Raw genomic sequence first — 23,321 nt, 5'->3', positions numbered from 1 at the left:
TGAACTACGATCTTCACTTTTGTTAGCTGCCTCGGGCAAACCTCATCGGGGTTTTGTTCGTCTCGTTTGCTGTGCGTAACGAGGAGCGAGTGTAGTGAGGCTCTGACAGCCACCATTAGCGGGGTGCCCTTGCGCTCAGAAGTCCCACTTGGTGACTGCAGCCGGGGAGGCTCTCCATTGGTTAGTAAAAGCAGCTCTGTCATCCACAGGTTCAAGTGTCACTGAGATGAGCGCATCACCCTGAGACAAATGGAGTCCTGTGGTGGTGGACAGGCTGCTGCTACGTTATGCCTTACTGTGTTCCTTCCAAAGTGACAGTTGGCACAACCTCTAAAACAAAAGGTCACCACGGTGGCCATGAGGACCACCTGCACAACGATGGAGCTGCACATTTTCTAAAAGGCCTCGCTTTCCAGGTCTGAGTATCCGGAGGTCTCAACGTTTTCTAGGCAGTCGATTTAGCACTTTTTTTTTTTTTTTTTTTTTGACTCTCCCCCAGGTTTTTTCTTTTGGTCCTTCGTTGGTGGGGGTCCCACTGACTGTATTTGATCTTCATATTTATTTGTGGCCTCCCCTATTGGACTGTTAGTTTAGTTTGTGTTTGATTGACTGCTGGGGCCGGGGAGCAAATTCCTCAGAGGAGACGGTGAAATTTTACTATTCTGTACAGCATGTTCAAAAAGTTGGGGGCACCTTATGCACGCTGCCTTGAGTGCTTCTGCTACATCACTCATATGTTACATGAACTCAGGCAACAGGACAGAAGAAGAAAAAGAGACACATTTCTCTCTATTATAAAAGGAAATTCTGGGACGAGACTTTCTTGGAGACAATTTCAGGTCCCACGAGATGAGACTTTTTTCCAAGAGATTTTGAAATTTTCACAAGTCCCGTCTTCCTCTCAAACATTTACAACCACGCTCACCGTCCACTCACTTCTCATTCATGTGAATGCTATTGTCGGACAGTTCCTGTGCTCTCTGCTCCAATAAAAGACAAGAGTAGAAGACAAAGTAGAACGTCGTAAAGAAGTTCAAAAACGTTGGCGCGATACACATGCAGAGCAGGTTAGAGATAATGGAAGTACGAAAATTCTAAAGTCTCAAAAAAAATGATAGTAAAGATCGCATTAGTGCTAACAAACAGAAATCATTACTGTCTTGAAGTGATGTTACTGGCCCAGCACACCACACCGGCCATCACAGAGCTGTAGAAGATGTGAAGGACGTCACTTACGCACATTAAAGGAACGCAATCTCCTAAGAAAAGTCTGCTCTGCCCTTTCTTCTCCAGCTCCTTTGTGTTCCAAGACCAGTCCATTGTCATTGATGTGGACCCCCAAGTACTGGTAGCATTAAATTAGACCACCAGATAGTAGCCCACGCAGTGATTCTGACAGACTGTGATGTAATACAAATTAAAGAAAAGACAGAGATCTGCAGAATAACATTTTGATGACTTTTATTGGAGTCTTTTTTTAAACAAAATATCAAAATTGACAATAATAATAATAATAATAATAACAATGAATATCGACCTAAGACATTACGCTGATTTGGCTGTGGGCTTCACCCCTCAGACAGGCCTTTTCTTCTTAAAAGGCACTGTCATGAAAATCAATCCTAATAACACCTAAAGGCACCGGACCCCCAAAGTGTGACACTGAATATACCTGCATCTCCCCCCAGTTGTCACCGGCTCAGCTTTGCTGTGTCTCCTGTGCCATTGCAGTGTGAGGGATTGTCAAAGAAGCAACTCACTCATTTGTGGAAGGCTGATGGAGCTTTTAGTCATAATGAGGTAGAAGGAAACAATGAAATATGTGGGCCGCTGAGTCAGGACCCCCGGGGAGCTTGAAGAACAGTCAAGGGGAACTTTTAACACTTTCAAAATGGGCATTGAAGTGAGAGACGATGAAAAGAAATGTGGGTGAACAAGTGCAAAGCTGCAGTACTTTTACAGATGAAAAGTTGTAGTAAAAATGGGAGAATAAAATGCAATACGTCAGGAGCAGAAATGAATTTAAAGGGCAATTCAGCAAATGTGGTAAAAGGAGTCACGTAGACACAGATGACTTAACTTTAAGAACGTCTAGATTTGATGAAATGGGTAACATGAAAGTAAGAACAATGAACATATCATATGTAGGATAAGACGAGAATGGTGTGCTTAACAACACCCTGCTGTAGAAATAAGAAGTCCTCTGAAGTTTAGGCTGAAAACTGATGCCTGTGTGTGTGTGTGTGTGTGCATATATTTATATATATATATATATATATATATACTAGGGCGCTTTGCCCCCTGCTCGCTTTGCTTGCCAACCCCTGGCCTGTGCTACGCACCGTTGTGAAGAGGGGGGCTAAACACACCCCAAGGAGACGCAGTTGCTCCTCCAAAACCTCCTCTTAAACGCTAATACAATGGGAAATAAATTGGGTGTTTTTACCTCCTCTTTGCTCGATCAGCTGGCTTGCTGCCGTGTCGTGTGATCTGCATCTCACGCAGCGCTTCGAACGTTTAAAAGCCTGGACAGCACCTGAATATTTAATCTCTTTTCACTGTCAAGTTATTTCACCGAGTAATATTTTCCATTTTTTTTTTGCACTAATGCGATCTCTACTCTCATTTTTTTGAGACTTTTGAATTTTCCTACTTCCATTATCTCTACCCTGCTCTGCATGTTTAGGAGGACTTGCTTCGTCCTCCTTCCTCCCAACTCTGGCTCCCTGATGTGAGGTAAGCAGTCCCTTTTATTTTAGCTGATCTTCTGCACACTTGGTCTGTCTGCACTTCCGGGTGAGGTGGAAACCCCAGAACGTATGGACTTCCCAGTCCTGCAGCTCCCCCTGGTGGACCCAACTGGGCTGTCCCCCAGGACTTGCTTCCAAAGGTTGTAAGTACGACGTGACTTGACCGTCTCGAGGGACGTGAAAGTGTCTCTCTGTCTCCCTTCAAAAGATCACGTCTTGTCACAGGAAAAAAGTCTTGTATCGTCGCAAGACTTTTTTTTTTAATAATAGAGAGATATACATATAAAATATACAATCTTTCTCTCTCCTGTCACACATACAGTAGGTGGGACATTTTAAAGGCTCAGATGACCCTAACACTTCAATCCTGGCCCCACAGAGGGCGCTGTTACTGACCACAGGTTCCTTCATCCCCAGTTATGAGGACCAGTGACTCAGCTCTGCTTTCTCCCAGTAGCTCCGCCCCTTCCGGCCTGACATCATATAGGAGTCGTTCTTCATTGGGCAACGAGCCCTGAAAGAAATCCAAGTGCTCTCGCTGACCAGGCAGAAGCTGTCATTATTTGAAACCCTTCTGTGCCTCTTTATTTTGCTCCTTTTTCCACCAGATATATGGGGTTCTTTACCAATTGTCACATTTTTTCCTTTTGAACCCTTTATATATCTCTCTATTATAATAAAAAAATCCTGGGATGAGACGAGACTTTTTTCAGAGACACACTTTCATGTACCGTGAGACGAGACTTTGTGCCGAGAGATTTAAGTACGCCTGGGGCCGGAAATAAAAGACAAAGAGTAGATGACAAAGTGGAACGTCGTACAGAATTCAAAAACATTGGCGTGATAAACATACAGAGCAGGTTAGAGATAATAAAAGTACTAAAATTATAAAGTCTCAAAAAATTATAGTAAAGATCGCATTAGCACAAACAAACGGAAATTATTACCCTGTGAAATAACGGAACAGCAAAAAGAGATTGAATATATTGTTCAGATTTAAACTTTAAGTCGGTGACTTGTAGATCGTCTGATTCGTGTTTCTTCCCAATGAAGAGGCGTATCTGTGAGAATTAAAAGATTTGCTGTTTGGTGAAAGTGAAATCCACATACGAGAGTGGCAGAGACGCGGTGGCTGGCACATAGCGTAGCGCAGGCCGGGGTTGATGAGCGAAGTGAGCAGGGGGCAAACCCCCAAGTATATATTTATTTATTTATGTATTTACATATATAATATGCAGTATAAAAGTGATATGTTGAAAATGAAGAACAGTTTATATGTAGTTGTGACAATCGATGGCATTCCATACATTGCTGTGGCGTCGTCTCACGTGTTGCTCAGACAGGCGAGTGAGAATTTCCTCTCTCCATGACAGCGGGGCTGCAGCAGTACATGAAACAAATGCTGAAGAAAATGTGAAAAGGGGTGACGCAGAAATGAGCAAGCGTGGGGAAAAAATGGAACTTCAACAAACGTGGAAACAGGCAAAGGTGTGGAAATGAATGCATCTGAGAAAAAGTGTGATGTGCACAATGGTAAAGTGGCACGAAAATAAAAAGGACTGTGGAAAGGTGTGATGTGGAGACAGGAGCAAACCGGGGCCAAAATGAAAAATGTGAACAAAATCTGTGAGGTGGAACTGGACAAATGTCTGAAGACGAGTACAACGGGAGATGTAGAAACGGGGAAAAATGTGCACTTGAGAAAAAGTGTGAATAATTGGCAATCAAACTGAAAAGATCATTGAAAAGTGTGATATGGAAAACAGCTGGAGAACAAGAAGAAGAAACATCGTGATGTGAGGATGAGACCACGTGAGTCAAATGAGACAAAAGTTGTGATGCAGAAATGGTGGACTTGAGTGAAAACGAGTACATTTAGTCAAAAAGCACAATGTGGCGTTTTTAACTGCAGAGAAAATTGAAAAACACGTCGTCCTTACTAATGCAGTGACGTGAGAAAAGTGAAGCTATGAAAGTGTATGAAAAGTAAATAACATGAAGAATGTTTCTGAAAACTAAACCTTACTAACATGTAAGTGTGTTCACTCCAAAGTGACAGTTGGCACGACCTCTAAAACAAACTTGGTGACTGCGGCCGGGGAGGCTCTCCATTGGTTAGTAAAAGCAGCTCTGTCATCCACAGGTTCAAGTGTCGCTGAGACGAGCGCATCACCCTGAGACAAATGGAGTCCTGTGGTGGTGGACAGGCTGCTGCTACGTTAAACCTTACTAACATGTAAGTGTGTTCACTCCAAAGTGACAGTTGGCACGACCTCTAAAACAAATGGTCACCACGGTGGGCATGAGGACCACCTGCACATTTTGTAAAAGGCTTCGCTTTCCGGTTCTGAGTGTCTGGAGGTCTCAACGTTTTCTAGGCAGTCGATTTATCAAGTTTTTTTTTTTGGGCCCCCCCCAGGGTTTTTCTTTTGGTCCTTCATTGGGGGGTCCCACTGACCGTATTTGGTCTTCACATTTATCTGTGGCCTCCCCCATTGGACTCTTAGTTTGTGTGTTTGCTTGTCCACAGTTTTGCTCCTGAAAACGAGTCTTTGAATTGTCGGCACAGAAGGCTGGAGGACTTGACTTTACGGTGTAACGCGAGTTGGCCTTTGTCATGTACCTCCTCTTGTCACCCCTGAGCCCACAATGACGTCCAGGTTGCTCCACGGCTCCTGCCAGGTGGCACAGTAAACACGCGTCTGTAGTGTGGGGGCTCAACGCGCTCTCAAAGCCCCGTAGAGGAGGTGGCGGGTCTGGCTGTGGGCCCGGAGACCTGCTGACTGAAGCACCTCAGATTGCCGGTGGTAAAGACGCACTGCAGGGGCCACATTATTATACAGATGAGCAACACCAGCAACACGGCAAACAGGACGAAGCGTTTCCTGTCGCTGAACGCCCTGCAGCACCCCCAGACCCGGCGGGACGGAGGCGGCCTGTGTGGGGGGGTGAGGTCCGTCTTTGAGATCCCAATGTCGATGCAGATACAGAAATCTGAACTGTTGGCGTCGGGGGCCCGCTTGTAGCAGAGCTTGGCACCGTCCATCCACACGGGCTCCTCGTGCTGCAGGTGGGCAGGCAGCTTGCATAGCACTTCTTGGCTGGTGGTGAGGGCAGGTGGACCCTTCTCTGGGATGGACGTCAGCTGCCGGCAAAAGGGACACGGGATTCGTCCAGAGGCCTGCTCCGCGGGCACGGCTGCCATCATCCTCGACAGGCATTCCAAGCAAAAGGTGTGATGGCACTCCAGGACTTTGGGGGTCTTGAAGATGTTGTCATAGGAGTTGAAGCAAATGGAACACTCGGGCTGGCCTGAGCCCCTCTCAGGGTCGTCCTGTGGGCTGGAACTCCCCGTATACCACACTTCCGGTGACACCGACATGATATCCTGCAAGAGAGGAGAAGCACATTCAGCCTTGTTTTGGGGGGGGGGGGGGGGTCAGAGGAAGAGCATTAAAAATAAATAGCTAGGAAAGGCGCTATATAGAGCAGACAGACCGCAACTCATCCATCCACGTCCTAAACCCGCTTTGAGGAGTTGGAGCCCATCCCAGGCAGGCATAGGGGTCCAGCCCATCGTGGGGGGGGGGCAATTTAGCATTGGCAATCCAAACAGGGGCACTTGGGGGAAATCCAGGATGTGAACCCCAGTCCTCTTAGTGTGAGGCTCCACTGTGCCAGCGTACCATTATTATTATTATTATTATTATTATTATTTTATTAATAGCTTAGTCCAGTTCAGAGTTTCAGGACCTGCACTGGCAGCATTGAGTACCCAGCAGGAACAAGCCGTCTCTGGTGTGCCCGCCCATGGTGGGGTCAGCCACATTCACTCCTATTTAGTGTCACCAATCAGCCAAACCTGCGTGTTTCAGTAAAGCAGGTGAGAATGACAAGAACCTACGACAGCCTGGCACAGATGGCGAGCGGTCTGGGATTTGACCCCAGGACTTTGTCTTTTATTTGCCCCGTTTCTTGTTGCTTTGCATGAAGAATGTGAGCCGAGCCCGAGCTGCTGATTTGCGGGCGCTGGTCCTGCGGTGGCCACAGTTCAGAGTCCACGCTTCACTCTCAAAACTTGTTTTTTTTGCTGGAGACTATCAGAATGGTCGGCAGGAATTAATAAAGAACACAACACTAAGCCCTCACATTTCTGCTCCACCGCCAGTGTAATCATTGACAAGCCGGCCATGTCAGCATTTGGTGCCCTGAGGCTCTGCTGATCCCTGCCCTCTTGGCTGCTCTTTACGTTTTTAATCACTTTGCTGCCATCGAATATTCAAATGCGCCATCTAAAGCCGTCCAAGCGCTTTGCATGAGTGCCCGTGATGGCCTCCGTTCTAAGCGAGTTTACGGGCTTTAATTAAAATTAACCCCTTATGTGCCTGCATGCCCACCCTGCGATGGCCCAGCGCCCTCTCCAGGCGTTACCCCTGCCTTGTGCCCATTGGCTTGCCCGCATAGGCTCCTCCAGCTTCCCTTTGACCCTCCTCCAGATAAGCTGGTTTGGAAAATGGATGATGGGGTGCGTAGTACTTTATTTATTTCAGGTTAGTATACTCACTAGTTTATGCTCTCATTTTTGTTATAAATTGAACCCAAGGGAGGCAGGGCCCCCTGATACTGACGCTCTTCTTAAGAACTGACAAAGTGCAGCAGTCTTGGCTCGCGAGGTTCAGCTAATGTTGCTGCTCCTGATTTCTGGAGTCATTTGGATTTGATGTATTGTTGTTTGTTTTAGCAAATCTTTTTTAAAAAGACTTTTGCCCTTGATATGTTTTTTCTTTTTCTTTTTGTGTCAGTTGGAATAAGTAATGAATGGTTTAACTGTTAAGAAGCTCTGTTATTGAGCCAGGGGTTTCACATTTCCCCTCTCCCTTTTTGTAAAATTTAAGCCTTGACTTCTTTTGGCCTGTGCAGGCCTTCTTCTTGAGTTTGGGGGGACAATCCTGAGTTTCATGAAGCTGTTGGTCTCCATTAGGCCGTACTTGTTATGGATTTAAGAAGTGAATTCGGGAAATGTGGCAGAAGATTCTGGAAACAGCCAGGGGTTCAAATTCACATTTGATGTCTTTTGTTCATTTTTGATTCTTGGATTTATGTTGCTTATGTGCATCTTTCTTTAGTTTTGGTTTTCTCTTCTATATCGGCTGTCTTTGTTATGTTCCATGTGTTTTGTTGGTGGTCCCTCAAGAGGTTGCAACTGTGGAGGTCTCCCACAGTTCCTGGCGGTCAATGCCCCCTGGAGTCAGCGAGTTATTTGTGCTTTGCTGTGCCCTTTGTTTACTTTGGAATTTTGACCCTCTTGCTGTTTTTTCGACGACTCAATTTGGATTCTGTTTTGGGACTTTGTTTGACTTGCATTGCCTTTGTGTTTAAGGCAACTCCATTTTTGCTATATGGAGCTTCTCTTTGTGACAAATAAATCTTTTATTCCATAAAGATGTGGCTCTTGCCCTTATTACTAGCTGGGGTTTCAAGGTGATATCCCCCTCTAGTGGGTGTTTTTGGGACCACGAGAACTCTTTAGGGCTTTGGGACTCCTAGTCCTCGACAGACGTGACGTTTGGTTTGATGACACTGAAGTCATGAAGGCACTCATCTGAGGGATCTCATCTGAGGGGTGTCACGAGTCACGGACGTTCAGCAGAGTCAGCATGCATCTGCTCCTCATGCAGGACCCCAGCGACAAATTTGCACCTGCCCGTTCTTCACTGCTCTTGGTCAGCGTGACAGTCTGATACTCCACCTTCTCCTCAGTAATCACCGGCACAGCTCCTCTTCATCAGCGACTCTCGCAACCTGTGCTCTGCCATTGTCAGCCATGCGTCGTTGACCAAACACTCTCACCCACTGACTCGGAGACATGCCGATCAAACAGGCCACAACAAGCAGAAAGGTGTTTTGGTCGCTCACTGCTGGCGCCCGCTTTGTCGTGTGGTCGGCACACCAAATTCACGCAGGAATATCACTCTGAATATCATTCTGCGTTCTTCCATGTGGGTCAATTGCACTGCTGTGGCCTTCCTGACAACACCTGACTGGGGGTCATGTGCTCCATCACTCATTTTTTCATACAGCGCCTTTCACAGTGGCGTCCATCTCAGTGTGTTTTCTTGACGTTCCTCCACGCAGACAACATCGGTCATTCAGGCATAAACAGCACTGGCGCGGGAAGATGGCCTCAACGGTGTGCTGCTGTCAATGCGCAAGGAGCACGAAAACACAAATACAAAGACGAGGACAAAACCAACATGGCGCAGGAACCTTAAATCCTGGCTGAACAAGAAAGAGGAGGAAGATGAACATAACATCATCACACAGTAAATTTGCAGGGGAGAGATACGATGGAGACGACTATGAAGATCGTGTCCAAAACTGAGGAGGAAGCAAGCAGAAACGTTGTCAGGACTCCTTGTGCACGAATGAATATTCAAAAGAAAAAAAGACTACATTAGTGAGAAGCTAACGACAACGGTGGTGGTGGTGGTGGTGGTGGTGGCGGCCTTACGTGCAGCAAGAGGCGAAGGTGGAGAAAGCCTCAGAAAGCCTTCATCTTAAAACAAGAGCCTGTGGTGATAATGATGAAGACCTCACTCACATTCACAGCTCAACAAATCCAGGTGAAGTCCCATAAGCCAAAGAAGCCACGGAGCAGCTGAGTTACCAACATCCACGAGGGGGAAAGAAGACCTATGAGGTACTGTGAGGCTCAGGAGTGTTAAACGGAACAACAGCGATATTCTGATGGTCGAAAGAAGCAGGGTTTGAATGGGCCACCTTACGTCCTAAACTTGTGAACTTCTCTCCTCGGACTGCACAAGTCCTCCAGTCCGATTCCACCACTGATAAGAACGTCTCAGCTGCTATCCAGCAGCCTCACTGGCCCCAGACCTCCAGTATTTCTGAGAGGACATCTGGGTTTACGTTGGCTGCTATCTTAGATCTCGTCAGGTTGTCCCAGTCATTGGGTAGTAAGGACATTTTACACACCATGCTGCATTATCTGTCCATTTCTAACCCCACTTAGTCCAATTCAGGGGGTCTGCTTCCTGTTTCAGAAACATTGGGGATCAAGGTAGGACCTAAACCTGGACCGGGCACCAGTCCATCGCAGGACCCCCTCAAAGACACACACAGCCAGGGACTGATTAGAAATCAGCAATTCATGTAAGGGGCAACTGAAATGGACGACGACTGGACGGGTCTGAGAGATAGCAGGACTGACCACCGTAGCACCATGTCACCCTAATATATTATTATATTATATTATATTATTATATTATACAATCCAGGTGGTTATTCATGTGGTGGGTGTGACAACACACTATCAGCACATGCTCCCAACCAATATTATATTATATTAGTATCCAATTCAAGGTGTCAGGGTGCTAGAGCCCACCCTTTGGTATGGGGTGCCAACCCACTGCAGGATTATATGATATAAAATTATAAAATTGTGTAATATTCTCAAACCTGCTTGATATTATATTTATTATATTTTATTACATGTGCGGACAGCACACTGCTAAGGTTGCTGCCACTCCATATGGAGCGCGTCCTGGAAGACCCCTGTGTCGAGTCTGCATGTTCTCCCAGGTGTTCCAATTCCTGCCACAGTCCTCAGACATGGCGTGTTGGTGGATTGCTGATGCTAAGTTGGCCCCCCACTGTGTGTGTGCGTGTGTGTTGCTCACCCTGTGATGGACGGGCGCCCCGATGCAGGTCTTTGGCTCCTGCCTTGTGCCCAGTGATTGTTCTGCTAGGCTCCAACTGCCCCATGACCTGCTCAGGATAAGCTGGTTGGTCACATGGATGGAGATCAGATGTTGATGTGCTCAGAGTCCTAATGGGGAGGGGGGTGCAGGGCAGTCAGCAACAGACCCCCCATATGTATGTATGTATCCATGAGGATAACCAACATGTAGGTATATAGGGGGGAAAAGTTTATTTCCACACTGAAAAGGAAAGACTTGAAAAGAAACGTTTGTTCTGTGTGGCCCTATATTGTTATTATATAATAAAATAGGATATTATAAAATCTTATATAATATTATTATACTTAGTAAAGTATTAGACACTCAATGAAATAAACATATTTTTCCAAAAGTAATCCATTCATTTCTACAGACAATCGTTCGTTTTGTTTACCATAAAATGTACAACGGTATCTTTAATAATTTGAACTTTCTTTCTACACACCAGCCATACTTTTTCTTTCTCTGTAAGATGCCCTGTTGGATTCTTTCTTTCTTTCTTTCTTTCTTTCTTTCTTTCTTTCTTTCTTTTTGCAGTGGAGCCCACCGTCCGCTCGTCCCCTTCCTGTCCCCCTCGCTCCTCATTGTCCCTGCGCCCGCCCCGACCCCGAAGTCTCCGAGACGCCTGCTCACCTGCGGGGTGTTGCGGTGTTCAGCGCGTGCTCGCCGCTCTCGCGCCCAGGCGGATCACTCCTCTTTCTTTCTTTCTTTCTTTCTTTCTTTCGGGTGCTGAAGGAGACGAGCGGCTCTCCGCGTGTCCCGCCGCGGCGCGGTGTTCATCTGCCGTGCAGTCACCTGCGTTGCCCGTCCCGCGCCTTTTCACTCGCTATGCAAATGAGTGTCGGTGAGGTAACAATTAGACGGCGATCGGGGGGCGTGGCCTGGGCTGGGCTGGGCTGGGCTGGCTGCGGCTCGTCGCCGAAGAGTAACCGTGACTTAGCATTAGATAGGAGGACCGCTGACTCAAGCAGTGCTGTCATGGAGAGGCCCGCAGATAAGGCCGGTGGCCCGCCAGGTTTAGTTGTCGCACGTGCTCCCTCGACACTTTTCTTGGAGTTTCCTTTTCCAGCCCGGTGGGTGAGACGTTGAAAGAATGGCATCTTCTTTGTGATTACACATCCATCATATACTGGAACAATGGGCGAGATGACACCTGGCCGTCATATAGCGCCTTTCCATGGTGACCACAACCTCACAGCATCTTAGCCCCAGGTGAAAGGACTGCAGCTCCCCCACACAGCACTTGCCTGTGGTCGACACACTCGGCCATTCCGTCGCCATCATTGTTCGTTATTTACCTTGACTCTTTAATCCCGCTATCTGAGATACAGGGTCACGGGGGTCTGCTGGAGCCAATCCCAGCCAACACAGGGCACAAGGCAGGAACCAATCCCAGGCAGGGTGCCAACCCACCGCAGGACACACACACCAAGCACACACACGGGCCAATTTAGAATCGCCAATCCACCTAACCTGCATGTCTTTGAACTGTGGGAGGAAACACACACAGACACGGGGAGAACATGCAAACTCCACGCAGGGAGGACCTGGGAAGCAAACCCAGGTCCCCAGGTCTCCTAACTGCGAGGCAGCAGCGCTACCCACTGCGCCACCGTGCCGCCCTGCCTGCCTCTCCCTTTTGTTTTTCCACTCAAAGCACCGGCAGGTGAAGTGAGTCGCTCAGGGGTCACTTTGTGTCAGCAGCAGGACTTGAGCCCACCGCCTCAGGGTTTGAAGTCCAAAGCCTTAACCACAGCATTGCCTTCATGCAGCCCTTGTGAGTGGTGACCACCATCCTGGTGGGCTTATTTAATGCCCATGTGACCGATAGGGAGATTGTGACCATCCATGCCCATGTGCCCCCTCGATGCACTCACTCATATTGTTGGTGAAGTGTGCACTGTGCTCAGGGCTCCGTGCTTTCATATAGCGCCTTTCATAGAGGACACTCTCTCATTGTGAGTGCGCCCCCTAGTGCACTATTGTCTTCTGCCCCTGCGACCCTGACCTGAATTAAAATGGTGTGAAGTGTTCTTCCATGTGGACAAAATGTTAACCCAGGGGGTCTGTGTCCTTCCAGTTCTATATGGCGCCTTTTCTGAATATCATTTTAGGTTCTTCCGTGTGGGTGAATTGCACTGCTGTGGCCTTCCTGACAACACTGGATTGGGGGGGGTGGCATGTGCTGCATCACTCATCTTTCCATATAGCGCCTTTCACAGTGGCCTCCATCTCAGTGTGTTTTCTTGACGTTCCTCCATGCTGAGAACATCGGTCATTCGTATTTTCATAAAGTTGTAAAGCGTTATACCAGTCATCGATTACCTTTGCACTCTGCTGGCTTATTATTTATTTTATATAGTGCCTTTCTGAGAAGCTCTTTATTTTCCCCCTGAATGTTTGTCCCGTTTGTGAATTGCTCACCTGACAAACGCCACTGCCTGAGCCCGCCGGCCCCTCGTTTACGAGAATACTTGACAATGACGTGAGGCTCCTTATCTGTTACTGATTAGTGTCACTCAAGTGTCCCCTGGAACTGCACAAGGAAGCAGGAATGTCACAATCCGCCCTCCTCCTGGCTTTACAGAGTGGGCGCACCGCAAGATCACGAGACGCGGGTACAACTTCATGCTTGGCTTGGGCCTCCTGCCTGCTTGCCACCAATACAGGGACAGACTCTCCTAAAGTGCACTTTGTCCACTCAATCCAGTAAATCAAGCAACCCTGGGAGGTGTTGTAACGAGTGGGCGGTCTGGGGGTCCTCGGGTGTGTGGACTCCAATTTACGTTAGGCTGTGGGATGAAGATGTCCAGTCCAGGTGGCACCTCTTCTCCCCAAGCCTGGTGCATTAATGCCATTCTGGCCAAAGTGACTTGTAAGTCCTAAATGACCACTTTGTGTTCCAGTGGACCACCAGCAGGTGTGCCAGCTCACCAAGTGTCACTGAGGGGGTCACTAACCTGCCTTGAACTGGCATCTTCATGCTTTACAGCTGAGCTGGCAGGTTAGACCGTCTTCATAGACACCATCTGAATATGATAAGGGGTGACAGACACCCCCAAAATACCCATAATATGGAAGTGAGGGGCACAAGCTAAGGTCAGCGAGAGACAAGGAACCGGCCATGAGCTCCTGTGGGAAAATAGAGAAGTGAGCAGCAAGCGGGGGGGCGGTCATTCACCTGTGATAGACGCGCTGAAAAGCAAATTTAACTTGCAAACCACGAGCAGCTGGCCCAACTGGTATTTCATGGGGCACTCAAGCTGCTCACTGGCGCTGTTTACAAGGCGGGCAGTGAAACTGGAGAGGGGCTGCAGCTGAGCACCACCCACTGCACCCCAAACATCACCTCTCCAGTGGCACTCGACCCGCTCAAAGGGGGCAGACGGGGAAGGAGCAGCCTGAAGGACACAAGAGGCAGCAGGGGCAAAGGAGGAACTGGAAAGAGAGCCGGCCTGGGGAATCGAGAGGGTGCCAGTCTGGGGCTCACGGCACTGCCATTGAAAGGCACTCACTCTTTATAGCGCCTTACAGTCTGCACCCATCCACAGTTGAGCCCTCTTAACTCCGGATAGCAGGAGCAGAGCGCAGCGGGTGGAATCTGAGTGGTGCCAGTCCAGGAGTTACACGTGTTATACAGTGGCGTACCTGTGATATAGCGCCTTACATGTCTGTCTCTCTGTCTGTCGTATAGACACTCACATTATCTATCTATCTATCTATCTATTATATAGCGCCTTACATATCTATCTATCTATCTATTATATAGTGCCTTACATATCTATCTATCTATCTATCACATAGCACCTTACATATCTATCTATCTATTATATAGTGCCTTACATATCTATCTATCTATCTATCTATTATATAGTGCCTTGCATATCTATCTATCTATCTATTATATAGTGCCTTACATATCTATCTATTATATAGTGCCTTACATATCTATCTATCTATCTATCTATCTATCTATCTATCTATCTATCTATCTATTATATAGCACCTTACATATCTATCTATCTATTATATAGCGCCCTTTCTCTCTCTCAGCCTATCATGCAGGGTCTGGCGTATTTATCTTTTTCTGATATAGCGCCTTATCTATTTGCTGCCCGTCACAGGGTGTTGTCTCTCGTTTTCTCCTGTCGGTGCCCCAGCGGACTCATCAGAGACATCCACAGGACAGCCGGCCCTCGTGGGGCATCAGCCTGAAGTAACCCAGCATGATCTCCTTAAACCAGTTCAGGGTGTTTCTGGGGGCTGTGCTTGTCCCAGTAGCATCAGGTGTAAGGCAGGAAGCAGCCCTGGGCAGGGTGCCAGCCCCTTAGGCCCACTCATGCCCATTTGCACAAGGGGCCAATCTGGAATTGTCAGATAAGTCATTGGATTGTTGGAGGAAAGCTCAAATACCAGGGGAGCCCCCCAAAGACCCTGTGAAGATGCAAATGTCGCACAGACAGTGACACGGTCACAGAACTCGGGACACTGGACCCGTGAGGTGGCAGTACCACTAAGTGCTGTACCACCCCCACCAACATGCCACCCTCAGGTAAAAGGGTCTTTAGCACAGGACATGGAGCACGAGGGGCAGACGCCACGCCACGCATATTGAACTCCTGGCTTCAGGGGCTCTTTCAGCGTTTTGTCAGATAGTTAGGAGGACCCAACGGTCACCTGTGGAGAGGAGTGGCACGGTGACTGTTTCCTTGCCGTTTGTTGCCTGTGGGTCTTTTGTGGCCCCTCCTTTGTGCCCGAGACGCCCTTGTCACTGTGTGTGTCTGCCCGGATTGCGCTGGGTGTGTCTGTTTGTTCTGCTCTCTCAATCCCACCGCTGCTGCAGCATTGTGTGCAGTTTGGGCGGAGAGGGTGGGTGGTGTTTGGGTGTGCCAACTGCTGGCAGGGCCCTCCTGTCTCTTTGTCTGCCTGTATGTGGGGCTTGTCAGGGGAGTGTCCAGTGCGAAGGGCACATTGGCAGCCTCATTCGTGGGCAGTGTGGCACACTTCTCTAAGCCTCGAATTGACCAGCAGTTGTTGATGGTCACTTGGCTGCTTGCATTAAAATACCCAACAAAAAATGGGCACACCTACAGACTCCGTGTCTGCTCCCCTCTAGTCTCACTTGGGTACAGGTGGCAGCCTGTACCCCTGTGCCAGGGTGGCTGATCAGGTCATGCTTGAGAAGTGCTGGGCATACACGGCTCTCGAGGAATCTCGTTTGTCTGGTGACTTTGAGGGCCAATGACCTCGAGCTTTGAACAGTTAATGCGTAACGGCGGCACTCCCCCCCGCCAACGCCCCCCATGGCACAAGTCTCCCTCGACAAGCCCCATTAATCATTGGAGTGGAGATGGTCCTTGATGGGATGGCCTCTGGCGTGGTGGGGCAATCAGGAAAGGAAAGGAAGTTCCTGAGGCGGGCGCTCCACTAAGTCAGGGGGTCACGGCCATCTTGTCTGCCCATCACTGCTCAGGAGTTCTGTCTGCCGTGTGCACCTGGCAGGGGAGAGGAGTACAGGGAGAGCCAGTTTGGGTCCTGCCACCTCTGCGCACCCCAGAGTGCTGCTTTTTAATTTTTATAATATTTTTATAGTGCCTTTTATAGAAGGAGGAGGAGGAAGAGTCCAAGAACAGACACAGAGGGGCTGCCTGCCTGCCTGGGTGTCCCATAGCGGTGCTGTCTCTCTGCCCGCGGGGGATAAAAATGGAGCACTTTAACATCATGCCATCTCAAGGGGAGTGGGCTGCGGGGCTGCCTATTGTTTGTGAGACCCTCAGCAAAGTTAGCCCTCCTGTAGGTCAGGGCGCTGGTGGGGTACTTTATAATCATCATTTGATATAGTGCCTTTGACAAAGGGAGGGGGGCAGGCTTGTTGTCTGCAGGTCTCTTTGCAGGGCTGCCTCTCTGAAGGTGTGCGAGTCCTCCTGTAGGTCAGGGTCCCGAGGGACAAAGGCAGGGAGGAGTACAGGGACACTCGGACATGCTGGCTGCTCACACGTCCCTTTGTAAGAAGCTGTCTTTGCTGGAGCTTCTCAATCATTATTTTATATGGTGCCTTTTCACTATATGGGGGGGTCTGCAGGTCTCTTAATAGTGCGGCTTCTCTGCACCTCAGGGATTTAAGGGGAACGTCTCAGCTCCTATTTTATACAGCACCTTCTTACTGGGGCGAGGGTCGCAGAGGTGTTGTCTTTTATATCTCTCAATCAATTCTATAATGTTTACAGGGCCGACTGTCAATCATATAGCGCCTTGCATATGTCTATCGAGCAATTATTTGGTGCCTTTCATATCAGGTTTATGGCACATAGCGGTCGAGCGCAATTCATGTGCATATTATTTAGTGCTTTATCTATCAGGCGATCGCATGGCTTTCAGTACAAGTCTCTATTACACAGTGTCTGCCAGACCTCTCTAGGGCCTTTATACGTGTAAATTATATAACATCTTCTCCATCTATCTACCTATCATATAGTGCCTTTCACATCTATCTATCTGTCATATAGTGCCTTACACGTCTATCTGTCTATCTATTATCCTGCCAACTATGCCACAATAACTAATATCTATTTATTATATAGTGCTTTTCATGTCTATCTATCTATCATACAGTGCCATTCCTATCTATCTACCTATATATCTGTCATATAATGCCTTTCACATCTATCTATCATATAGTGCCTTTCATGTCTATCTGTCTATCTATTATCCTGCCAACTATGCCACAATAACTAATATCTATCTATCTCTTATAGAGTGCCTTTCACGTTTGGCTTTGGTGAGGACGTGCAAGTCTGTGGAGTTAAGGCGTAGGAGGTGCGTTCACAGAGCCGCCATCAAAGATGGAAAGTTGAAAACCAGACAGGAGGCGAGAAAGGCGCCACAAAAATAAAGACGGAGTCTGAGAAGCAGGAACGCGTTTGAGAGCAGGAGCGCCGGTGAAGACGTTCGCAAAGGCGTAGGAGGCGCGCTGAGAGAGTCGCCATCAAAGACAGAAAGTTTAAAACCAGACAGGAGGCGGAAAAAGGCCCCATGAAAATAAGAAGTTTTGATGGGAACACACTTGAAAGAGGCCGTGCCAGTGAAGAGCCGTCCAGACTGGCACAGATACCAAAGAGAGGCACTGAAGGTACAAGTAGGCCATGAAATGCAATCATTTAAAATCTTACCGGTCTCCGGCAGGTCAGTTTGCTGTGTAGCGCTGCCTCTCTGCAGTTACTGGGATCAAAGGAAAGGGTGAAGTTTTTGTGCCACTTAATAGAGTGCCTTTCATAGAAGGGGCGCCAGCGGTGCTTCCACAGGGCTGTGTGGCCTCTCTGGTGAGGGTCAAGTGCCACCAGATGCGACAGGCCTTTATATAGGTGACCTTCATTTGCTGTCACCCACTTAACCCTGCCCTCCCCATGACCCTCATGAGACTATACAGAGCACCGTATTATGCAAGGCTCATGTATGCCATGCCCAGGAGGTGCCAGCACTTCAGCCCACTTTGATTTGTTTCATTAATTAGAAGGAAGAAGAAAATGAGAGTCAGGGAGCAGAGAGCACCTCCTCGAAAGACACAAACACAACGGATGACTAACGTAACATCTTCACCTCCCATTCAGAGTCCAGAGGCCGCTGGCACGTGCCCACACTCCACCTGGCACAGGAGAACCGTTGAACCTGAATTGCTGGGCGGATACCAAAACAAGTCGGACTGGAATGGGCAGCGAGTCTCCTGGCGCCCGTCTCGCTCGTGGAGAATTCCGGGATGTGCAGGAAGCTCTCAGGTTTATCTACACAGTAGACAGCAGTGCCTTTCTCAGTTGCGGGGGAGGGGTACGGGGGGGAGGGGTGGTATTTGAAGTCCCCGCCTACTGATTTGAACCCTGCACTTTGACTCATTTCAGATGAGCTGCTATTTTTGAAACTTGTGTTTCATGGTAGAGGTGTGTATTGGGATGCCAGAGCCCACTCATGCCACTCATGCCAGCACCAGGCAGTCTAGGACGTAGGGAGACTCGAGCATGGGCAGAACATGCAGCTGCCACACAGGTGCCAGCTTAGCCAGGACCAGAGCCTGACCTCAGATTTCAGCCGTCACAGCTGTGGTGCCATCACTTTGTTCTGAACCTGCCTATTCCATGACAGAGCTGTAACCGTGGCGGGCAGACGCGGGCATTGTAAAGGGCCTTGGTTATTTGAGGAGCCTGAAAAGGCCGAAGTCACAGACCTCGAAAGGCACAGAGCTAACCACGATGCCACTGTCATCTTCATTCATTTACACCAGTTTACCTTCCTATGCAGGGTTAGATTGTGCCAGGCTTGGCAGGGATGCCAGTTCAGTCCAATACATTTGCACTGCCTACTCTGAGTTGGCAGCCTGCTTTGGGATAGTTGGGATAGTGGCAGAACCCAAAGGACACAGGAGAACACACAATTGAGCCCGGGCAGCAGTGCCAGCCATTGGCCTTACAAGGCCATCAAACCTGTGAGGGATGCCAGCCAATCACAGGGCACAGTCATCTACAATTTTTAGGTGCCAGTTAAGTTCATCCATGCCTTGAGTAACTTGCTTAATCAGTTCTAGAAGATGACTGAGCCCACCCTGACTGCTGGGAAGCAAACCTGGATGGGGCGCCACTGTACCACGACGCCTGCTGCCTCGCTCATACTGGGCAGACTTCACACGCCGTGACGAGGCTGGGATTGAACCCAAGTCGCTGGCGAGGAGAGTCCGCAGTGGCTGACAGCCCACCAGTGCTCATGGGATTCGAGACAAGAACAGGATGCCATTGCATTGCTTCTTTGAGCTGGCACTTGCCTTAACCTAAGGGAGAGGGCACTGAAAGTCCCTGACAAAGCCCTTCATGTTGCCCTCTGGGATCTTCCTCGTCTTTCCCACATCCTGCCTGGGCTCACCTGCCCACCGTTAGGTGGGGGATGCCAGGTAACTAAGGATTCATTCATACCCAGGAGTGTAACGGGCATTGCCTTTGATGTGCAAAAACCTAAAGAGACGAAGGTCGCCTGGCAGGTACACACAGTGAGGAAGATGAGAAATGAACTCAAGAACCGACGGTGTATTATATATAGCGCCTTTCCATAGCGTGGTCTCTGTATTCCTACACCCTGATAACCCTGACAGTTGACACCATGAAATGCGGGTGCAGGGCCTCCCCACGTGGCCCATAACGTCACCATCTGAAAACGTAGATAAATGTGTTCGATATTAGGCCAAGCCATGCAGTCCGAGGGTCGAGGCATTGGACTTCTGGACCACCAAGGCTGCTGCCTCCCACCGTGACCTCAAGTGATGAGCCAACAGACACGGAGACAATGGGGGAAGTGTCTAGGACAGAGTGTCACTACAGGAAACAAAGCTCCTTTGTCACTTACTGTATTTGGAAGGCACTAGAAAAGGGGCGGAGCTGGAGCAATGGGGACAGGAGAGTCCCACAAGAACAAAGGGAAGGAAACAGCAGGCAGCCTCCTATGGAAAAAGCCCCCCCTGGACTGAGGTAATGGTGGCAGAGGGACTAAGTGGATTCAAAGTGGAGAGCTCATTACCGACAGCAAACGTGTAACCATCGAAATGCTCTGCTGAAATAAAAAGGACCTCATCATGTGACCCAGCTGACGACCTCCGTCACCAACTGTGCAAAAAAATAAAACTCACAAGCTGTCGGCTCACATTTTCATTTAGTGAAATGGGGCATTTGCTTAAAAGAACAAACGGCTATGACATTTGGATAACCTTGGGGGCTTGTACTTGAGAAACTGAAGATATCATACAGTACAGCCCCCCCACCCCCTTTAGAGGGCACACCGTTTCCACCCCCCTACAGCCACTAGGGGGCGACTCTTCCTGTGCACACATGACTTTCCAGAGTGAAGAGCCTGTCAGCATCACAGCTCAAGTGACCCCCTCAGGGTCCCACAGTGGTGGGCTTTGCCCCAGCAACTCTGTGGTTTACAGCTGAAGATTTTAACCACTGGGGGGACACCCATCACTTTATGGAGGGGGACCTTTCAGCCAAACACCACGTGAGAGTAGATGAAGCGACTCAGTCAGGGTCCTATACGATGGGCATTGAAGCAGCCCTGGTGTGCTTTGAAGGTCGTCACTTTATTTTATATAGCGCCTACTAAAGCTCCAGTGTTTCCCAAACTCCTCTAGGACTTACAATTAAACGTTTTAGCTGGCAGGAGGCCATATTGCCAGCAGATTTCGGATCCCATAATGAGCACCACTGAAGTCACTTCATATTTCATCAGCTGCAGCGCCGCCAGTTCTGAGTCCCTCAGGGTGCCACTGATGGGCACAGAACTGGCATCGCTGTGCATTTCAGATCAACACCTTAACCACATTTCCTTTGTGTCATGACTGCCATTATCAAGGCTTCCATAAAACAAAAACTGAGGCAACTGGCAGATTAGGTGACTGATTGGGGCTGCATAGTGGTGGGCTTTGAAAGGACAACTGCAAAGTTCAAAATTCAACGGCTCACCAACTAGGGCACCACATTCATTACAGACAGACTTCACTTTATCATCCGTTCTTAATGAACACAACGTGAAGGTTCAAACATTTCTATTTTTCTACAGCTGCAGGGCTGACTGCCCCCAAGCAAGTCAAACCGGCTGAGACACAAATCCAATCTAATATTTTATAAACAGATTGTGGAAATGCAAATGGCACCGCTCTGACGATACGTCAAAAACGGTACCCGAGTTTTTAATGGGTATGTAAGAATGGGACAGTGTCCGTGCTTTCCCTATACTCCTCACCTGCCCAGCAAGGCCTGGCTTTCAGCACACATCAAGAGGCCACCTGTCTTCCTCCCTTGTCTACTCTGAGAATGACAGCTGGTGACGTCACCGATACCGACGCTGCAGCACGAAACCAAAATTCCTTCACGTTTTCCAGGGCGCCTACGTGCCACCGATCCGTAGAATCTTATCTTAGCCTTTTTTGTGTCCCTTTCCATTTTATTAGCTTAGCGTTTAAATGATTGCACTGTTTTGTTGAACTTGTAAAACACTTTATCACAAGTTCAGTCGGACAAAGGCGAACTGTTGTGGCATTTCCTGGTTTTTATAAGTTATTGTGAAAAACACACGTGGACTCCGAATTTCATTGCATTGCTCTCGCTGTAAACAAACACGGCCTAAAGTCTGAAGTCTGAATGAGACATTTCCTGTTTCCCTGGAGGTGGAAACTACGGGCAGCGCTCACTTTCTAGAACAGCTGATCCAACACTAACCCACAATGCAGCGTCTCTGCTCAGCACTGGGCGCCCTCAGGCTACATCCACACTACTATGTTGTCGTTTGAAAACAGAAATGAGTTCTGCCTTTCGTCCACACTACCCTGGTGTTTTCAAGCCCTGAAAATGGAGACACTTAAAGCGCTCTCCAGAGCCGTATACTTCTGAGAACGCACCCTCAGCATTGTAATGTGGACGAGGCAAAATGCGTCTTATTGAAATGCGGCCCCTCCCTGAATGGCTCCTGCTCATTACAGCATCTCATTCGCTGATTGGTCAGCCCTTCATGTTTCAACACAGCAGGCATGGAGGAGTTGCTTTCCATGGCACTTGTTGTGCTGCACACCTGTAGGCACCTAAATTCGATTTTGTACCGTTTGAATGCTGCATACATGCACAAAGAGGCAAATAATTAAGAGACGAATCCCTTGGCCGGTGGTATTACTAGGATTTCGCCACCAAAGCACGCATACCAGTGCAGGTGAACGTCTACGTCATATGCATTTTAGCTCATTGTAGTGTGGACAGAGAAAGTTTCGTAAAAAAGTGCTAATGTGGACGAAGATGTTTAAATGAAAACATAGAAGTGTGGGCCGAGGTGTCGCACACACATCTGTGAGGGGAAAATTAGGAAAACCGAGGGCCCACACACACACACACACACACACTTTATAGAGCAGCGACTGGGCCCACAACTGAACCCAGACCCCTTTGGCTTGCCCTGTTTATCTTCAATTCCTTGCCGCTGACCAACTTCACCTAATATTCAGTCGTCGGTCTTCTTTTGCCAGAGCAGCAGGCCAGCTTCTGTATTTTTTTTTGGTTTGAGGTCTTCACTTCTTTCACAGTTAACAATGCTGCCACAGAAGTGATCTGTTCTCCTCCAGTGGGTCTTCCCACAGGATGACTGGAACAAGAATGGTTATACATATCACCCTGAGCCGTTAGACTTAGCTGAGCCCAATAAAGAGCCTGCCAAATAAACATAGTGCTATTGCCATTGGGCATTGGTATCCACACTAAGCTGAAAAATGGACTCCAAAATGCCTGGTGCAGTTGTTTCTGGTAAACAAGAGCCTTGATTTGTGTTTTACTGCTGACACTGCCCGAGGCCTGCTCAAGCACACATGGCACAGTTTCATGCATTTTTACTTTCCAAAATGAAATTCAATTGACACAATTCATGTTGTAGCACAATTCCCTGCTTTTAAGATGCTCGGACATTACAGTTAGTGAATCTACCAGAAAGCCATGGAGCGATGGATTAGAGAGCTCACCGAACACAAGCGGTCAGGCTGAGCAGGAGAAGGCACAGGGGCATGAAGGCCGGTCGCCGAGACTAAGGTCATTCTTCAAACTCGAGTACAAGTATGAGGAGGCAGGGAGCAGTGACAGTTTGGTCCGAGGACAGAGGGGACATTATACCAATTTTCAAATTATTAATTGCGCTTCCACTCACCATACAGTACAATTTAACACATATATTCAAAGAAATAAACCAGGTGAAGCTAACCTGTATGCAAGGGGTCTTGTTCTAATGGACGACAGTACCCGAGTCAGTG

At 48.3% G+C, this 23,321-nt stretch overlaps 1 protein-coding gene across 1 annotated transcript; it reads right to left on the bottom strand.

The window, feature by feature from the left end:
• Window positions 1-5,171: 5,171 nt before the first annotated feature.
• On the bottom strand, window positions 5,172-11,541 carry LOC114656298 (RING finger protein 223). The gene is made up of 2 exons (XM_028807842.2): window positions 11,141-11,541; window positions 5,172-6,138 (listed from the first exon to the last, which is right to left on the bottom strand). The coding sequence occupies exon 2, from the start codon at window positions 6,130-6,132 to the stop codon at window positions 5,479-5,481; it is 654 nt and encodes a 217-aa protein (XP_028663675.1). The 5' UTR covers window positions 6,133-6,138; window positions 11,141-11,541; the 3' UTR covers window positions 5,172-5,478.
• Between the last annotated feature and the right edge of the window lie 11,780 nt (window positions 11,542-23,321).

This window comes from Erpetoichthys calabaricus, chromosome 8 (genome assembly GCF_900747795.2).
Source record: "Erpetoichthys calabaricus chromosome 8, fErpCal1.3, whole genome shotgun sequence".
NCBI classification, from domain to species: Eukaryota; Metazoa; Chordata; class Cladistia; order Polypteriformes; family Polypteridae; genus Erpetoichthys; species Erpetoichthys calabaricus.
This window is presented reverse-complemented; position numbering and strand designations above follow the sequence as displayed.

Bases quoted from the DNA above. Each gene is read 5' to 3' on its own strand.
- LOC114656298 (XM_028807842.2), bottom strand. From the start codon at position 6,132: ATGTCGGTGTCACCGGAAGTGTGGTATACGGGGAGTTCCAGCCCACAG.